At 39.6% G+C, this 18,618-nt stretch overlaps 1 protein-coding gene across 5 annotated transcripts in view; it reads right to left on the bottom strand.

Moving 5' to 3' along the window:
- Positions 1 to 4,236: 4,236 nt before the first annotated feature.
- Positions 4,237 to 18,618, bottom strand: part of CDK6 (cyclin dependent kinase 6) — a 237,502-nt gene continuing 223,120 nt past the window's right edge. For all 5 annotated transcript variants that reach the window (XM_057550531.1, XM_057550528.1, XM_057550529.1 and 2 more), the window contains one exon: positions 4,237 to 14,625. In XM_057550531.1, coding sequence (XP_057406514.1) covers positions 14,479 to 14,625 — 147 coding nt within the window. In that variant the 3' untranslated portion in view covers positions 4,237 to 14,478. The remainder of the gene's footprint in view (positions 14,626 to 18,618) is intronic.

An 18,618-nucleotide genomic window follows, 5' to 3' on the forward strand; every position in this document is an offset into this window, starting at 1 on the left:
GTCCAGAGAGCGGCGCCGCGCAGACTCGGGGGCCACGCCCGGCCACGGCGCCACCTACCGCCTCGGAGGAGAGGCAGGCGCCCGCGTTCACCCGCGGTTCCCAGGGTTCGCCTGGGGATTCCTGTTCTTTACCACCAACCCAGTACGACAACCTCGCCCAGGCAGCTCACTTCCGTTTGGCCTGGGATTGTTTTGCTTTCTTCCATTCTTGATGCGCTGAAATCCTTTCTAGGATACAATGATTATTCCAACGCTTATGGTGTGCTTAGCATAGTGCAAATGCTGGGGATAAAGTGAGGACCAGGACAGACGTGGTCCCTCAGAGTCCATCAGGCGGTGGGGGAGAAGACACTGCTGTCATAGATGTTGCTAAAGAAATTGCTCTTTAAGTTAAATTCCATTCATCCATCACTCATGCATTCATTTCACACTAATTTTTGAACATCTACTTGGTGTAATTCACTGAGTGGAAGATGGATATGGAGCAGAACACAAAGATAAGAATAAGACACAAGTGCTACCTTCAAAGGGCATGTTTGTAACCTGGTAGGGGAGATAGATATACACAGGGTCAACTTTACCGCATGGCATGTCATAATAATGTCAGTACAATACTAAAACTTCAAGGGAGGTGGTCTGGGCTTCAGAGAAGGTGTCATTATATTTATTTAGAATTAATAGATCTGGATAAAGCTGGACCCATCTCAGTGCAACATCATTAGAAAGTCATTGAAAATCGATTTGGATCTTTTCTAGGCTCTTGGAAAATGGCAAAATGGGCTTATCCTCAAACGTATGAGAACTCCTTAAAATCATCTTTCCCAATTTGTCTCTCCCTCCCTTTCTCACGCTGCATCGCACAACAGATGATGCCAACTCCCATTTTATCTCTCAGAACTTTCCCAGACTCTCTCAAATGCAGCCATTGGTGGTTCTATTCTGCACTGAAAGTTCATTCTCCTTAGTAACCCACTTTGCTTTTTACTATAAATTGGGCCTCCACCCTTTCAATTCTCCTCCTCCTCCTCCATCACCCCTGACTTAAGCTGGGGATTCTCTGACCAAAGACAGGTTTCTCTGTATGCACAAGAGGAAGTTTGTTTTCATGGCTTATTGATAGTGTTTTTAATATTGCAGGAACTTTACAGATATTAACCCAAAGTCACAAAGATCTTTTTCTTATTTTTATTCAGCAAGTTTTGTAGTTTTAGCTCTTATGTTTAGGTCCATGACCCATTTTGAATTTTTTTCATGGTGTGAAGTAAGGGTCATGGTTCATTTTTTTACCTATATGGATATCCAATTTTTCAAGAGCCATTTGTTGAAAAGATTGTCCTTTCCACATTGAATTACTGTATTAGTTTGCTAGGGCTGCCACAACAAACTACCAGAGACTGGGTGGCTTAAGAAGAGAAATTTATTTTTTTGCAGCTCTGGAGGCAAGAAGTGTGAAATCAAGGTGTCAGTAGGGCCATGATCCCTGTGAAGGCTCTAGGGAAGAATTCCTCCTTACTTTAAGATTTTTTTTGGGGGGGGGGGAGATGTGGAGTTGTTTTTTTTTTAAAGTCTTTATTGGATTTGTTACAATATGGCCTCTGTTTTATGTTTTGGTTTTTGGCTGTGAGGCATGTGGGATCTTAGCTCCCTAACCAGGATGGAACCCACAGCTCCTGCATGGGAAGGCAAAGTCTTAACCACTAGACCGCCAGGGAAGTCCCCTCCTTGCTTCTTTTAGCTTCTGATGACTCCAGGCATTACTTGACTAGTGGCAGCATAATTCCAATCACTGCCTCTATCTTTACGTAACTGTCTTCTCTCTGTGCATCTCCATGTGCCCTCTCCTCTTAACAGTCATTGGATTTAGGGCCCACCTGAATCCAGGATGACTTCATTTTTTGCTGCTACCGTAATTGGTTTTTAAATGTGGGTTTGCAATTTTAAAGTATATAGAAATACATTAAAAAAAATATATTGCCCTTGTATCCTCTGGCCTTGCAAAATGTATTTGTTCTAGTAGCTTTTTTGGGTATTCTTCAGGAGTCTCTACAGAGACTCTCGAGTTGTCTGTGAATAAGGACAGCTTTGCTTTCTTTCCAATCTCTATGCCTTTTGTTTTCTTGCTTATTACCCTAGCACAGTGTTGAATAGAAGTGGTGAAAGCTGACGTCTTTGCCTTGTTCTTGATCTTGGGAAGAAAGTATGTTGAACTTGTCATAGTCTATTTGGGCTCAATCCAGTACCAGGTCACACTTTACCCCTCACACCTTTTACTTTACACTTCGTACCTCTCACTTCATGTTGGGCATTTCCCATATTCACTTACCAATTCTTTATTGAATCCACTCTAGTGAGGCTTTCAGTTCTTCTACCCTCAGCACGTCGCCTGGTTTCCTCAGTCTCATGCTAATTTATGCCTCAACTCAAAGCTTTCACAGAGCCTTTCCTGACCACCATGTTCCAAGTACTTTGTTTCAAGACCTGTTTATTCCCTTTATAGCATTAAGCATAATGTACTTATACACTTTTTAAATTTATTTTCTGTTTCCCCCACTACAATGTTAGCTCCATGAGATCAAGCACCTTTTTGTCTTGTTCACTGCTGTATCTCTGGAATCTAGAAATGTGGCCACGCGCAGCTCGGAATGTACAGGCAGTAGAAGCTCCAGACGTGTACGAGAGCGACACACGGTCATCTGCTCGGCTCCACATCCCATGGGATGCTCTGGTTGTTTCATCTGCTATGTCCAGAAAAATGGCACATGTGGAACAAATATGACCATCACCATCCACGAGGAGTTCTTCACTAGAGAACAGGGAGGTGCAAATTGGGCTCACACTCCAGAGGGCAAGATCAGTGGCAAAGGCCTACTGGGCTTTCAATGGACTGAGGTTCGAAGTGAGCACAGCAGAGATGACTAGAGATAACTAACTAGCTTAAGGTCTTTTATAAACCATTTTGAAAACAATGGTCCCGCCAAACCTGGCTGTAAATACCTGCGGTTTGTAGAAACAGGTAGTTATGACTGACCTCTTAATAAACTACAAACTTTCACTTAACTTAATAAAGATCAAATTCCTGACTCTCTGTATCATCCCTTCTGAATATTCTGTGTAGATTTTACAAATTTAGATGCAATCTGGGGCCTGTTAAAAAAAAATTAAGGCAAGTCCTAATGAGAGCTCCCAAGGAATTCTGGAGGACTAATGTTAAAATACCTGATACTGTACACAAAGATGGGAATATAAATATCAGAGAGCAACTACAGTCCCACTTTTGGTTTGCCTGTAGGAGCTGCTCCTCAGGAGCTGCTTCGTCTATCACTCTCGTCTAGTATGTAAGTCAAACAAAAATAGGCACACATTAACAGAAATGATCTCTCTTTAAAATCCTTCAGTGGCTCCAAACTCCTTTATATGGTATATTAAGCACTTCTGGACCTCACCTCCTCCTTCACCACCCCTCTGCCCCTTACTAATTGTTTTAAAACATTAAGTCAAGGCCTGTTGGTGGGGTTGTGAAATGAATTTCGTGGCTTGCCACCAGTATTTTCAGAGTATGGAGGATAATAAAATAAAAAAAGAAAACATGTGTGGGGCGCACAGCATCATTTTGTGGAATATGTTTCTGATATATGTCTGCATGTGTCCATGTGTGTCTGTGTGCACCAGCCACGCTATTGGATTATATTTCTTTCTATAGGTTATGATCCAAATGTTGGAAAGCCACTGCCCCAGGTGTGGCCTCACCAATCTTCCTACCCTTTCCTGTCTGCTATTTCATAATTGCAGGCCATTGCACACACAAAGTATTTCTCCTTGTGTGACTGGCCAGCATTAACTTTTGTTTTTGAATCCATTCAAGCATCATTTCCAATGTGAAATGTTTTTTCCTTCCCAGGTTATCGGCAATTGGTTACACAAACCTTTTTCACAGTCTCAGTCTGTAAGCTTCAGAAAGGACTGCCTGTGTCTTATTCATGTTTTGGGTCTTCAGTGTTTACCACAGTCAACTATTAAGAGCTTACTAAGTACTTGTTATGGAACTTTTAAGTTCAATGAGCTGCTACTTTTTCTAACATCTGAAGCCTGAAAAGAATTTTCTTAAAACAAGAATTTGAAACATATTCTGCTAAAACTTGCTATTTAATTATACGTTACTTTACTCACTGAAATTACATTTATTTTACATTAAAGTAAAAAGAAAAATAGCTAGAATAGTAATTCATCTCCAAGAAAGCAGGTTAAAATTGCTGTTTTTATTATTTTTATTTGCTACCAACAGTTTTATTGTAAGAAGTACAAAAGGTATGACAAATACACAAACCATTTTCTCTTTTTGCTTCAATTTAGCTTGTGCATAAGTGAAAACAATGAACTGGACAATGACATTTCAACACCAATTCTTAAAAAACAATGAATTCCATTATCTGACAATAAACACCTAAATTTGCATCCTAGCACCCAGTAAGACATCCAGTTTCCAAAAGATTCTTGACCTATAACCCTCTGAATTTTCTGACATGTTACCTTTTCCATTGTCACAGTCACCACTGGTAGTCCTCCCTCTCTAAACAAGTCTTAAGCGTAAGGTGCATGCTAGAAGAGCTACCTCTGCCCTCAGAAACCCCAGGTCATCAAGCATCACTTACTTGAGCTAATTCGTAAAACTGATGGCTAGCAATGGGGTATTTAATGTAAGTTTTGATGGTCCTTGGATTACATATTTCACATGACACAAATACCTACTTTTCTATTTTTCTCTTCAGGTGGGAAGAGCCTAGGTAAACTGACCTATATTTTCATCTACCTAAAAGTAAGGAAGCAAGATCACTCAGCTCAGGACCCTAGGAGGAGGGTAACTTTACAGGTCAGCTTTCTTTCTTTTTTTTCCCTTTTCTTTCTTTCTTTTTTTTTTTCTTTCCTTTTTTTTTTTTTTTTTTTTTTGCCTCAGGAGGGCTTTCTACATGGATGGTTGCTACAGTGAGACGGCTCTTCCCATTTTCCTCCTGTCTGCACACGAGGCCATTTTTCTTTGAGGGGTAAATGATCCGGATATGTAGGAAGATCCCTGCTTTCAGAGAGCAGCATTGCACCCACATTTGGGGAGAGCACAGGGTTTATGGACCCTGTGAGGAAGGATACCCAGGTGAAACTGACAGACCAGTGTGGTAACTCTCAATCTTGTGTACAGAGAAAAAAGCAGAAGCAATATCTAACACCAAGCCATCTGCCAGCATTCTTGTAAGACTGTGTTCCAGGCAGTGAATTTCCACACTGCTTCTTTGACCTGCTGAACCCAAAGCACCAAAACAGAGCATTCTGTAGCAATATAAGCAAACGGAATGAGAGTAATTTTGCACCTTTAAGGAACATGCACCCTTATGTCTGTACCCTGATATTAAAATAGCAGAATGAGTTTCAAGTATGAAGAAATACAGTAAAAGTATAGCCTGTAGGTGGATAGAAAACAGCAGCCTGGAATGTGGTTTATATTCTTGGTTAGTCTTTTTCTCTGCACCACAGCCAAAACAGAATGCTCTGTAGCACGACTTGGTTTAAAAATCAAGACATATACGAAGATGCTAGAGGGTATTTGTGATTGGTGTCTTGACCATGCTCTGTGCTCAGCACCAGGAACCTTCTCTTCATGACTGTGGCCAGCCAAAGGTCAAGTAGGGGTGGTGGCCAAGCCTGGACAGGCATACCTGGGATGCTTAAAGCATCTCTCATCATGTCCCTGACCCCAAAGTACAGCAGAGGAGGATGGAGAGCAGCACGTGGACAGTCCAGGAAGGGGGCAGGGAGCACTTCAGAGGAAGGGAGGAAAGGATGCAGAGGCTGGCGGAGTATCAGTTATCCTGGGCTGGTTCACACAGCCTAGATTAGTATCTGACATGCACATGCACAATCTCTACATCTCCAGAACCGTGATTTCAAACACAGAAACCAACAAGTCAAATGTCCAAATTAAGATTTTCTTCTACTTTTAAAATATCTTCTATTATAAAAATAAGTAAAAAAAAAAAAAAAAAAAAAAAGCAAAAAAATAGCTCACTGGCTGTGACACCCTTGCTGAAATCTAGAATAAAGTTTTAACTAGGCCCTATAGGAATGCAGAAACATTAATACATTTTACAGTGAAAACGTGCTTTTACACATCTCAGAAATGATAAGCCTATAAAACCCTCTAGTTCTAATCTGCACTCTACGGGAACCGACATTGTGCTTTTCTTGCCACATACTGCTCTTCTCTACGACACACTTGCCATTTAACCTTCAGATCAAAACTTAAAATACCAGAAATTCAACAAGCTTTTGAGGTGTTGGGGACTGTTGGTTGTTAAAACCCCATTGTTGACTACTGTATACGCAATCCTTGTTTTAATTACCAGACTGGATTGCTTCTCTACAAAACCAAGTTGCTTGAAGCATGGAAACTTGGACTTCTCCATCTGGCATGTTCTGGAAGCCTCAAGGCACATGCTGACGGGTCTGCTTCTACAGAAAACTCTCACACTGCTCTCCTTTCAACAGTGCTACCTGTTCCCACTATAGGACACTCCACCTACAAGGGTACTAGATGGTGTGGGGGAAGCTTCTTTTCCAGGCCAGATAAGAGGAGGCGCCACCCAGGCACCTGTCTCTGCCTGGCATCTATTCTGAGGGTCACCTGGCAGAGTTCCTAAATTAAGGCAGTATTTGATGCTTTGCTACCTGCAGTTTTAAGTTTTGCTGTATTTCACACTATAGTATATGCATACTTGACAAAAGAACAACTACGAAGTCCTTTGCTTTAATTCCTTTACATAATGATAAAACACCTAGACACAAAAATACTATCTCTCTAGACTTAAATTCTACTAATCATATTAAAATGCATGCAGCTTATTTGGGGGCTTAGTCTAATTTTAATTTTCTGAGTTCCGTCAAGACCATGATAATGAGCATTTAATGCAAATCCTAATGTGGTCTGCCTTCTGTTGCACTTTCACAGGACTAGTGTGATTGAGAAATAAATAATATACATGAACAAAAATAGAAATAATTTATGCAAATGTAGAACAACTTGAAATAGAAATTTCCCACCTTGTTAAGTGCTGATCCTAGGAGTAGTTGATGCTACTGATTCCATGTACTAACTAGTATATTTATTACTGGTCATAGGAAAATAAATGAATACAAAGTAAGGAACTAAAATATTCCCGTATACATTTGTTGCAAACACAGGATCAAAATGAGAAAGATATATAATACACTTGGTGGGGGGGGGGGTGTTCAAGAAGTGTATTTCTGCTGGGATCTATTTTCATTATCCAGAGACTTCAAGGTCAAATTTGGAGTTGCTGGTGATCACAGAAATATTGCTAGCTAATACATATTATTGCATTTCATAAAACTTAAGATTAGAAACTTTCAAGTAAGGGTACGAAAGGTCTCTTCAGGACTGTAACCTAAGCACTTCAACGGATTTGGCTAGAAACCACAGTTAGAAATGATATATCTTGTGGCTTTATGCTTGCTGATTAGTGCTATGGTCATAGTTCTTTATAGCGTTATGTACAGTTATGTGTCCCCTTTAAGAAAACCTACATTTGACAGTCCAAACTCCTTAAATAGAGAAGGGGTTGATTATTTGTTTGACAAAACAATTCACACAAAAGGTTCCTCTAAACAGGAAAGTCTCCCTCCCACATGAGATAATTTGCTCACATATCTTTAACTACTTCACGAAGAAAAAAAGAGAAAGAAATTAGAAACTAAAGAGTTAGGAGCTTTTGCCAACTGAGGATGAAGTAGAAAATAAACAAATCTTCCAAACAAAACTTTTCCAGGCATATCTTTTGCCATCATATATGTAGAATGATAGAAAATAAAAAAATAAAAAATCTTTCCTGTAATTATACATCTTCTCTTTAAAAAAAAAAAAAAAAAAAGCTGAGCTTAGAGCTTGAGAGATGCCTGGTAGATAGCTTCATACAGAGCAGCATCTCTTTATACCCGAACTCTCGGAGAATTGTGTTGTACTTCTTTACGCACAGATAACACCTGTTTGCTTCTAGGGATATTTTACTTCCTAAGATTGCAGAACAGATGCCTCTGAGACAGCAGCAGGGCACATGGACCTCGGACAGTATCCCGCCGGGTCTGTACATCATTTCAGGCACTAACAGGTGAGCGGCGGGCGGGTCCCAGCCAGCTCCGCCCACTGCCACTCTACTGCCAAAGGGGCGGGGCGACGGCGCAACGCACCCGGAAGGCTTTCGGTGGGAGGGAAATTTTGAACGCGAGCAGATAAGAGTTCAGACTGGCCCAACTGATAACAAACTCGAGGTTTGAATTCGGCCTTCCACTTAGGGGCTTAAACTGGAATCTAAATACTTCAGTGGGATTTTAAGCAGAGGGATGAGGCCGAAGATTTGACAGCCCCTAGTGTGTGCGGCATTTTGATTCAGTATGAATTACTGAGACTTGCCCGCTGGCTACTCCGGAGGAAAGTGAAGCAGGCATTAAGGAGTTTCTGCCACTCAGAAGGAATAAACTGCCTTCCGTTGGGTTGTGCTAAGGAAATTCCGAAAAAATAATATAATTTCCTTCCTCCTAAATTTCAGTGACACTGTTAAAGAAAATGACTTCTAAAATCAACTAAAATCATGTGACGGATAATGGGTCTCTGAGCGGATCTGTGAATTAAAACAAAAGTGTAGGAAAAAAGTGTATGTACATATATATTTATATAACGTAAAGTTGCCAAAGAACTTCACAAGTGGAGAAATCAAACACTTATGTATACTCCTAAGTTATTAGCTCATATGCTTAATGAAAAATTTTAAAAATTACAATTTCTTGTGAATTTACACTTGTGACTATACAAATGTAAAAATTACCAGGTCTTTTAGTATTTTAGGGCTCTGTTTCAGCATAGCAATTCTTTGAAAAAATAGTTTTGTCTATATAGTAACTGATGCGTTACTTAGTTTCCGCATCTGATTTTTTAAATTAGTATTTTAAAATTTAATGGTCTAACAGCCACCATGGTAGAGAATGTGAAAGCAGCTGACAGGGGATATGGCATTTTGCCTAGGGCCTCTGTAGGAGTTTTACACTCCTAACAAAACTATCCTCTTCACAGATGAGTGTTGCCTTTTGAGTAATAAGCATGTCCATCTTTGTAACTTTGCACCTAGAAAAGTGAGGTAATTAGTTACCTCAAAAAATGTTTCATGACCAAATGAATGACTAGGCTCTCTTTATACACTAAAATAATCAAAATGGGTGTATTATTCATCCTCAAGAACAATTTACTTGCAGACAGTTGTTCAGAACTTAGCTAACAACTAAAATATCTGAGTTACAGAACACTGTGAAGATTATTAATCATCCTGAAAAACAAGCGCTAGGCAAGAGTCAAATGTGTGCAGAAAAATAAAGGTAGAAGCCTTGCTCAGATTCCACACCCCCCTTCAAAGTGCCACCTTGTGGAATATACTAGAATAAAACAAGAAAGTTCATCCCTTAGGACAGTGTGAATTTTAAAACAGACATTTGAAAGAAAAACCGCCTCCCTTTCCTACCATATTGAGTTCAAATTGCTGTAATAGTATTTAAACAGATGCTTGGAAAAAACCTGTATTTATTTTCAGGAGAGTCTTGTTTTCTTCTTCAAGGCCAGAGCACCAGTATCAAGGAAACATAAATATGTTGATGGAAGTCCATTCATTTATCTAAATTAACTCCCTGGGAATGCTAATAGAAAACATTTTGAAAAGCTGGTTTGCACTTCATTAAAAAAAACAAACAACTAATCGCGGAAAACATGTAAAAATCAGACCCCTCCTCTTTCTCCATTTTTCGTTGTTAACAAAGGTCAGAAGATGGAAAAGGCCAAAGGAATATTTTTGGTTTATTTTCTGAAAAAGTACAAGTTAGAAATGCTTGAGATATAGGTATGTAACAAAACCAGGTTGAAAATTGCATTGATAAAAAATGAAAATGCTATTTTCTTATGCTTTTGAGGAAAACACCACTACTAATTATCTGAGGACTTACATTGCTTGACAGGTTTTTGGTAGCCTTGAGAAGTTTTTCCACTGTGGGGAAGGAACATGTAATTATCTTCCTAATCATACATCTGAATGTACTGAATGCACATGATAAATGGTTTGGGTTTCACAAGTTTTCAAAAATCCTGGTGGCATAGGAAACACACCTTTAAAAAATTTATTTATTTTTTTACAACAAACATTTTTAGGCTTGCATAACAAGTGTAGCTTCACATGGCTGCTTCCTTCCATGAAATGAGGAAGGAATAGGGATGGTTTAGTATGATTAGCTCAACCTTTGAAATAGTAACTGTTTGGAGTGACTTTTCCATAAAATTTGTTTCTGCCCATATCAAGTTCATAGTTGCCAAGTGACTTGAATATAAATTCTTGCAATACATGTTAATAAAATATATACCCGTCAAAATATACATAACTTTGAAACTATCCATCTTTGAATACCTTCATTTTCTCCAGAATTTCCTCTATCCATTGCCTAGTGTCTTATGGTTTTTAAAGATTTAGAAATCATATCACATCTTTATTTTTTATAAAATAAAGACATCATTTTATGTCTTTATGCATTCTTTTGAATTCTATCAATATCTAGGAATTTATAATATTTCAATATTTTCTTTCCAAGAAACTGTACAAACACAATTAAGTAATTACAGTGGCTTACTAACTTTCAACATTATTCTTTCCTAGACCCACCTATGCAACACAGGTCTGTTTTTGGAAAATGTGAGACACTCTCATGTGCTTATCATAAAAATTACAGTAAAGTTGTCACTTAAAAAAAGAAGCAATTCTTTAGAGAGAAGAATTTTAATATGTTTATGATATTAGGAAGCTTACATGATTTAATTTCCATTAAGGAATGAGAATTGCCATTACTGACTTTTATAGGTACCACTTTTAAGAGAAGCAGCTATAGTTAGTTAAAAACGCAATTTAAATACATAATTTAAGATTCAAAAGTTTGGTAATATTTAAGTTTTTTCCCATCAGGATGGATAGTATCACATTCTGGAGTCAGACCATAAGTTTCTCTATTAAAAGGTACATGTTTTATTTAAGATATTAACATCCTGTGCATTCCAAAATTTTCATTTTTACCTAAAACTAAAAGGCTGAGATTCTGGTCTTAGGTGAATATTTTGAACAATTTTTAGTATGTCACCTGGGGCAAAATGAAAAGTCTGCCATTAAAAGTGTGTGTTTCCTGAGAGAAAATCATGAGAACACAGGGGGCAGAAATGGCCTGGAGCTTTCTTCCGAAACAGGTTCTTTGCTCCTTGAGTTCCCATCTACTTCAAAGGAGAGACAAAGTGGGAGGCTCCAACGCACTGGGTTCTGACAAGCTCTCAGGGATTGTGTTTTTAAGGTTATAAGGGCCTTATTAGCTTTGCCACGTGATAGCTTATGATGCCTAAATGGGCTCTTTAAATGCAGGTTGTTACAACTCCACCCCAGCACAGCAGTTCCCAGAGCTTGGACCACTAGAACTAAATATCATATAGAAACTATCAGGCATATTCTTGCCCCAGTCCTAGTAAGAAATTCAAATGTGAGTTCAAGTCTGTCATCCTGTTTCTTACTGCTATAAGCTGCTTCAGTATAGCCCTGGGGCAATATGACCTTTTCAGCTAACCACTGCCTAGCTTTTGGCAAGCATGTTTGAAACCATATGTAGCAGAAGAATAAGCCGTATTCAGTAAGCTTGTATTCTGCTCTGTGCTTCAAAGTGCCCTAATGGCAAAGGGTGCTTGTGTGGGATCTGGATTTCAGAAGTGGTGAGGCGGATGTAAAAGACATAAAACGAGAGTAATCACTCAAGTGCAACAACCACCCGGATGGAAGAGCTGGGGACAGACTCTTTAACAAGTTCAGAGAGGCTGAAAAGCCCTCTCCTTCTGCCTCTCAGAGGGGAATCTGGCAAGTATCTAATGTCAAAATGTTTGTGCTTTAAGTTTTCTTTATAAACACTACCAAGAAACGAATCAGGAGCATATGTTAGAAATAAAAGTTGAACTCTCTACATGTTTAAAATGCTGAAGAATGCTGAAAAATTCCAGTTTAGAACAGCTGCATTTTTCTTAAGTGAACTTATGAAAAACTTTTGCAAAAGCAAAAACCCAAGTTTCACAAAAACCCATGTTCACTCTAACCATGGATACTAACTGAAAAGTTCATGATGGATTAGTTCAGTGAGTTTTATAATTCAATTTCTAGGCCCCTGGTCTTTGTATTTTGACCCCCGATCGAAGGAAAGGCAGAACTCATTTATCCAGGGAGACCGCAAGTATGCTTGACCTGAATGCTCTGGATCCATTATATCTCAAGCATTTATAGAGATGACAAAACATTATCGATGTTGTCACAAGGAAGAAAGCATAAAACATTCTTATGGCCCATCTTCTCACTCATATCTTGCTTTAGAAAAATTTTCCTGCTCTTGAAGTTACTGAATTAGAACAATGTTAAACCATATATATATATATATATATATATATATATATATATATATATATATATATATATAAAGATAGTCATATACAATATTAAGCTGTGGAGAACTCAGAAAGGCCTGATTATGCATAAACATCATCTGGCACATTTTCTTCTGAGGGAAGCAATGTCCATTCTTTGAAAACCCTAACTCTAAACACAGTCTAACTGTTGCACGCTCGTAAAACATGAATCAGGAAGCGAAATTAGCTAAACTTACCAAAAGATACTTCATCTCTATGTCTTCTGGTTACTAGAGCCGACTGAGCACTAACCACACAGAAGGCAGAGATGGTATGGAATATAAAGTACTGTAGAGAAAATGGCAAGAGGAAAAGTAAAGCTGTTCACAATGCCCAGGTCAGGCTGGCTCTGCAGAGAGCAGGCATGTGCGTAAGGCACTAGAAACAAGCACAGCCTGGCGACAGAGAATAGGTAATTTTATAGAGTAAATATATATTTCTAAAAAATAGTTAAGGACATTCCCTCAGATACTACACTGACAATATATTCTATAAAGCTGTAAAACACTAAGTTACACTTTAAAGCAATCTACTTGCTGGTGATTGAGAAGAACCAGTCTTCTACTCATTACTTAGGTAACAACCGTGAATGCCAAATGCCAGGCAGGAAGATTGCAGTAGAGGGAGAACATATGGGACTCTGTTAGGATTGTGGAATTGGAGCCATAAGCCATAAATCTGAATCAAACTATTTATGAAAGGTTCATTGAAAGAAAGAAAGTAGGAGGTTCATGAGAACAGCTTAAGCAATCTGTTATTAATTATGGAAGGGTAGTAATACATATTAGATGCGCTGGGGGATAGATAAGATGGATACTTTGCAAATGAGGCAGTGCACGGTAGAAAAAGTACAGTGTAATAGGTGGGGGAAAACTTAAATGGCATTCCTGTCTCTAGTCAGAGAGAACTATCCTCCAAACCCAAACAGGAAAACAGTTTCTGACAAATTCCTAAAATCAAAACCAAAACAAAATAACAACAAAAACCAAAAAGAAAATAAATTCCAAACCAGGAAATAAAGGCTTTCTCTATTATTTTTTGACGATTTTACCTAGTTGAGGTACACTCCCTAAATCTATAGCAAGTTAAGAAAAAGCTTATAGGTATTTTTCAAAAGAAACAATAAAGCACATTATACAGGTTAAAATTACAAGGAGTAAATGAGCTTTTTGAAAAGTAAATAGAATTTGTGCTTCAAAAAACAGGTTTCTTAAAAGATACTAGAATTTTTTTTTTTCTTTTTGCTGTGTGTATAAAACTTCACCTAGATAGTGAACCTTTTACTATTAGCAAATTTACTGCTTTGGGCCAGAAAAGAAATGCTAAGGACATAGGCTCAACTTTAAATTCGAGAAGCCCATTTTGGTGAATCACCTTTAGTCAATAGACACCTGTTATTTAGCGGTCACTTTGAGCCTTTAAAATTCAATTATTCTTGTTGTTTACAGAAAGTAACACTTTTTAAGAGATCAAGAATCACACACACACACATACACACATGCACACACACATACACTCACTCAAAAGTACCAAATCAGGCTCCAGCACCTGCAGGGACATTACATCATAACTCAGCTGTGCCCGGATTGCTCACTTCACACTGGCAGCATTCAAGATCAGAAAAATGAAATGGCAGCACAATTGGTCAGCAGCTTCTCTTCTGGAATTTTTCCAGGTTCTTAAAACAAACAGACAAACAAACAAACGAATGAACATAAAGCTGCAATCACTCTTGCATTGATTTCAAAACAGTAAACGAGGCGGTTTCCTCAGAGAAGCAGAGCCCATCCAGAAGACGGCAGCTAGAAGGTCTCCAGCCAGTGATCCTCAGCAGCTCTGCAGGGCTTACTCAGGGGACCCATCAGCTACCAAGGAGGTTCTCCGGATGATCAGCTCCAGGCAGCTCAGGCTGTATTCATTTCTGAGCTGTTCTGGCTGGGTGGCAGGTGGGAATCCAGGTTTTCCTTGCACCTCTCCAGGTCGTGGAAGTATGGGTGAGACAGGGCACTGTAGGCCGATATTCTTTTGGCTGGATTAAATGTCAAGCACTTCTGTGATAGAGACAAAATAACAGATTGACATAAAACATATCCATTTAAATAATGTGCTTACATAGTTATGTATCTGTTCACTGCCACACGTAGTTATGTATCTGCTCACTGCCACATATTACATGTATCTATAATGAGAATGAATATCTACTTCAAGGGACACTAAATACAATGTAGACAGTACTCATATATGTCTGCTCAGGAAAAGGCAACACCTTTTGGGTTGCCTGTGGACTGTTACCCACCCAGGATTTCTCTCCAACCCAATCATATTATTATTACAGCATGCAAATAACTTTATTTAGGGTAGTGATTTTTCTGATGCTAGCAAACTTAGTGCTATAGTCGGAATCTTCACCCTAATTTTTTACCCTGATTTTATCAATGAGCAGGGAATGGAAGGGGGTTGCCTTGTTCAGGTGTAAAGGATAATTACTGAACCCAGGGCCAGTGGAGGAGGCAACAAGTAAGGGCTAAAGCCTAGACCGTAATCATCCCGATCCACTGCCCCAGGGCTGCGCCACCCAGAGAAAGAGATGCCTTCCTTCTAATTCACGTCAAGGTGCCGTATGGACTAGCAGCAGCCCTACAAGGAGACCATCAGATTCAAGTCAAGTCACTAAACTCTATTCCAGGCGTTGACTCAAGTGCAGGTAGAAGGTGAAAGGAGGGAAAGGTGAACTCTGGAGCAGCAATCTGCATTCCCAAGCTGTTGATACATAATCAGTCACAACGTTTCCCTAATTCAGTGCCATTTCCACTCCAACCCCAGGTAATCTTGTTCTTCAAATCCTCCTCCTCTCCTTCCACCAACTCCTCCAGCATGCCTAGCAGGTGGCAAGCACTAACGGCGAGTAATGTCTCCCCCCGCCCTCTGCCCCAGGAGCTCACATGTAGCAGAGAAGCTATACCAGCTTCTCCATCCTTGTGATGCTATGTCTACTGAAGTGGGCTGGGGATCTGAAATTTCTCTTGATTTCAGTCCTCTGTGTAATCTAGACTTAACATTATCATGGTTATGTAGACCTCTTCCATTTAATCTGGGTTTCTGCGCTTAAGTATCTCACAGTCTTAGGTCCTGAGTGGATTAGGGACTCCTCTAAAACTCTGCAGAATGCAACTGAGCTAGAAAAGCACATACAAACAGAAAATTCTACACTTAACGTCAGGTGAACTGTTGGGTCCCCTGAAATGTTATTTATCCTGAGCCCCCTACCAGTCCATGGATGCCAACCTGCACATAGCGTCTTCTGAAAATCAAAGACCCAAACGACAAGCAGAGGAAGGAGATTGTTCCTAGAATGGTTCTACTGTCTCTAATATCAATAAACATCTTGAGAAAAGCTTTGCAAGGGCTGAATTCCCAAAGGACAGGAAAGCAGGGGCAAAATTCTTGAGCCTGAGTTTTTTCTTCCCAGAGTCCAAGAAGGAAAAAATTATGTAGTGGCATTAGAAAAGGAAGCAGCCAGTTTAATTCCCAGGACATAGGAAAAAGAAAAAAAAAGTTGTGGAAATATGTCCAAGATAGAGAGACAAGTCCCTAGAGGATTATCTGAGAGGAAGCCCTGTTCCCACACTACACGGATGGCTTAGGGCTGGGAAGAGGGTAGAGAAAAGGAGAAATCTTTAGCCTAAGGTGGGAGGTGTGTGAGAATCTCAAGTCGGAGGTTGTAATACATTTTGTCCTATAGAAATATTGTTAGAAAAGATGGTTGAATCCTATTATTGCTCTACGTCAGTAGAACAATTGGCTATTTTGAGAACTAATTTTAAAATCTTGCATAATAATATTGTTTCTGCAAAAAAAAATAATTTGCTTGCCAAATAACTGCCTTAAAAAATGAGCTTTTGAATTACCACCTAGTCAAGAGTTGACTACTACAGTGGACTGGATCATTTTCTAACACATATTCCTTTTCTTTCCTTCCCCCTCTCCATGGGAGGAGTATTCGTTCTTCTATTAAAGTTGGCCATGTAACTTCCTTTGGCCAATGGAACGTGGACAGAAATGGCAGGGTATCTCTTCCAAGCCTAGGCCTTCAGGGGCATCGTAGGTTTCTGCTTGCCCTTCTGGGAGCACCTACCTTCTAGGATGAGAAAAACATGCCGCAGGGAGCCAAAGGCCCTCGGGCCTGGGCCCCAGAATGAGACACGTGGAGAAGACCAGTACTTGACCCATCGGCTGAAGCAGAGTTGCTCTAGATGACTCAAAGAGCTGTCTCTGCCAATGTGAAGACACATGAGCAAGAAACAAAGGCTTATTGCTGTATGCTAGTGAGATTTTTTCTGTTGTTTGTTATGCATCAAAAACGGACTAATACAAGGACCAAAAAAAAGTACCTCAGGCTCTGAAAGCAGTTAGATAGCAAGAACTCCAAAATGTTTTTCAGCAAGAGCATCATATTTGGAGTAAGTACCCAGTCTCCCAAGTTAATCATGATGAAGGGGACAAAACTTATAAAGATATGTAGGTTTTGCCTGCTAAAAATAATTCTTCCCCTGAATTGTCTTGTTACTGCACACTGCTTATATATCTACATAAGAGCATTTATAGATGTTGATGTATGTACATCCATATGTGAAAGATTGAGGCATTCTATAAAGTCAGCTGTTTTTTCAGATAAAAATGAAGGATAACTCTTAAAGTGCTAAACTTTTAAATGTTAATTGTTTCTTAAATAAAAGAACTTTCTAAAATACTCTTTACTTTTCTTCCTTAGTAAAAAATTTTCAATAGCGGCAACAGTTACTTTTGGGATCTCAGCTGCCTCTCTTGTACCGAATGGCCTGCCTTCTCTGCTTTAGAGTTCTAGCTTGTGTCCCTCTAGGATGAAACAGTGAGAGCTTTCAGAGAGTGCTGAGGTTTAAGGTCTTGGACTGTCCTTTCCCTGCATGCCTGTGGATATTATGCTCCATGCTTAAGTTTTACCTGGTCATGATGTTACTGGCTCTGCTTTTTATTCCTCTCCTTTCTCTAATCTCTGCTGCCATTCCTTGTCTACCTACTTTCTTCTCTCTTTGGTAGGTTTCTTTGCTCCTTTTTCTTTTTTGTCTCCTGCTACTTCTTCAGATTAGCACTAGTGTGTGGTCCGACTTTGGAAGCCACCACCTCTAGTGGGGGACCCTGAATGGACACATGGCATTGTCTGTTATCTTTACATTTTAAGTTCTTCTTGGTGATTCCTAATAATGTTGGAGCCAGGAGATCTTTTGGGTTGTCTTTGGATGTTCCATTAGCTGCAGGACTGGGCTACTTCACTACCAGATTTGTTCATCACTGTCACGGTCTGTCCAGAATCCTCTACTAAGAGGAACATTTCATTCAAAGCTCCTACTGAAAAGGAAATCCTATCGTGGCTATATGTTATAACACGCAGTCCTCACCCTCTCCTGGCATAGCTGATTGGGCCAGGAGTATAGCCTGGCCGTAGGTAGCAACCCTTATCATGGTTTGGCAAAAAAGGTGAGGTATGGCAGCCAGGTTCCTCCTTGTAGGAATCTGATATAGGAAACAGTGACAGGGCAAATGCTAGCAGTGGGATTAGAGCTGAAAGGATCTGTGAATTAGTTGAAGTTCTGATAGTCAAGGGACCAGCTAAAGTTAGGGGAGCAGACAGTAGGACTGAAAAGAAGCACTGAGGTGGAGAAAAGGGCAGAGAAAAGCAGAGTTGCTAAGAGCATGTGATGCACAGGACAGAGACAGAGCATTTACACTCTGGATGGCTTTCCATTTCCAGGCCACACTAGTGAGTGTCTTACAAATCAACAGTGGGGAGGAATAGAGCTGTCCTTGTCTATAATTTGGCAGTGGAGGGAACTTTTGCCTAAGCATCAGAAAATGAGCCACCATCAGCTGAAGATGGAGTTAGGGCTTTCACTGGGAAAATCCTTGGTTCTGCAAACATGCCGATCGATGGCTGTGTCCACACAGAGCTGAGGCATACATAACATGTCTACTAGGACCTATAGACTCTTAGGTCTATATCTAAAATT

Source organism: Balaenoptera acutorostrata, chromosome 7 (genome assembly GCF_949987535.1).
Source record: "Balaenoptera acutorostrata chromosome 7, mBalAcu1.1, whole genome shotgun sequence".
Classification (NCBI taxonomy): Eukaryota; Metazoa; Chordata; class Mammalia; order Artiodactyla; family Balaenopteridae; genus Balaenoptera; species Balaenoptera acutorostrata.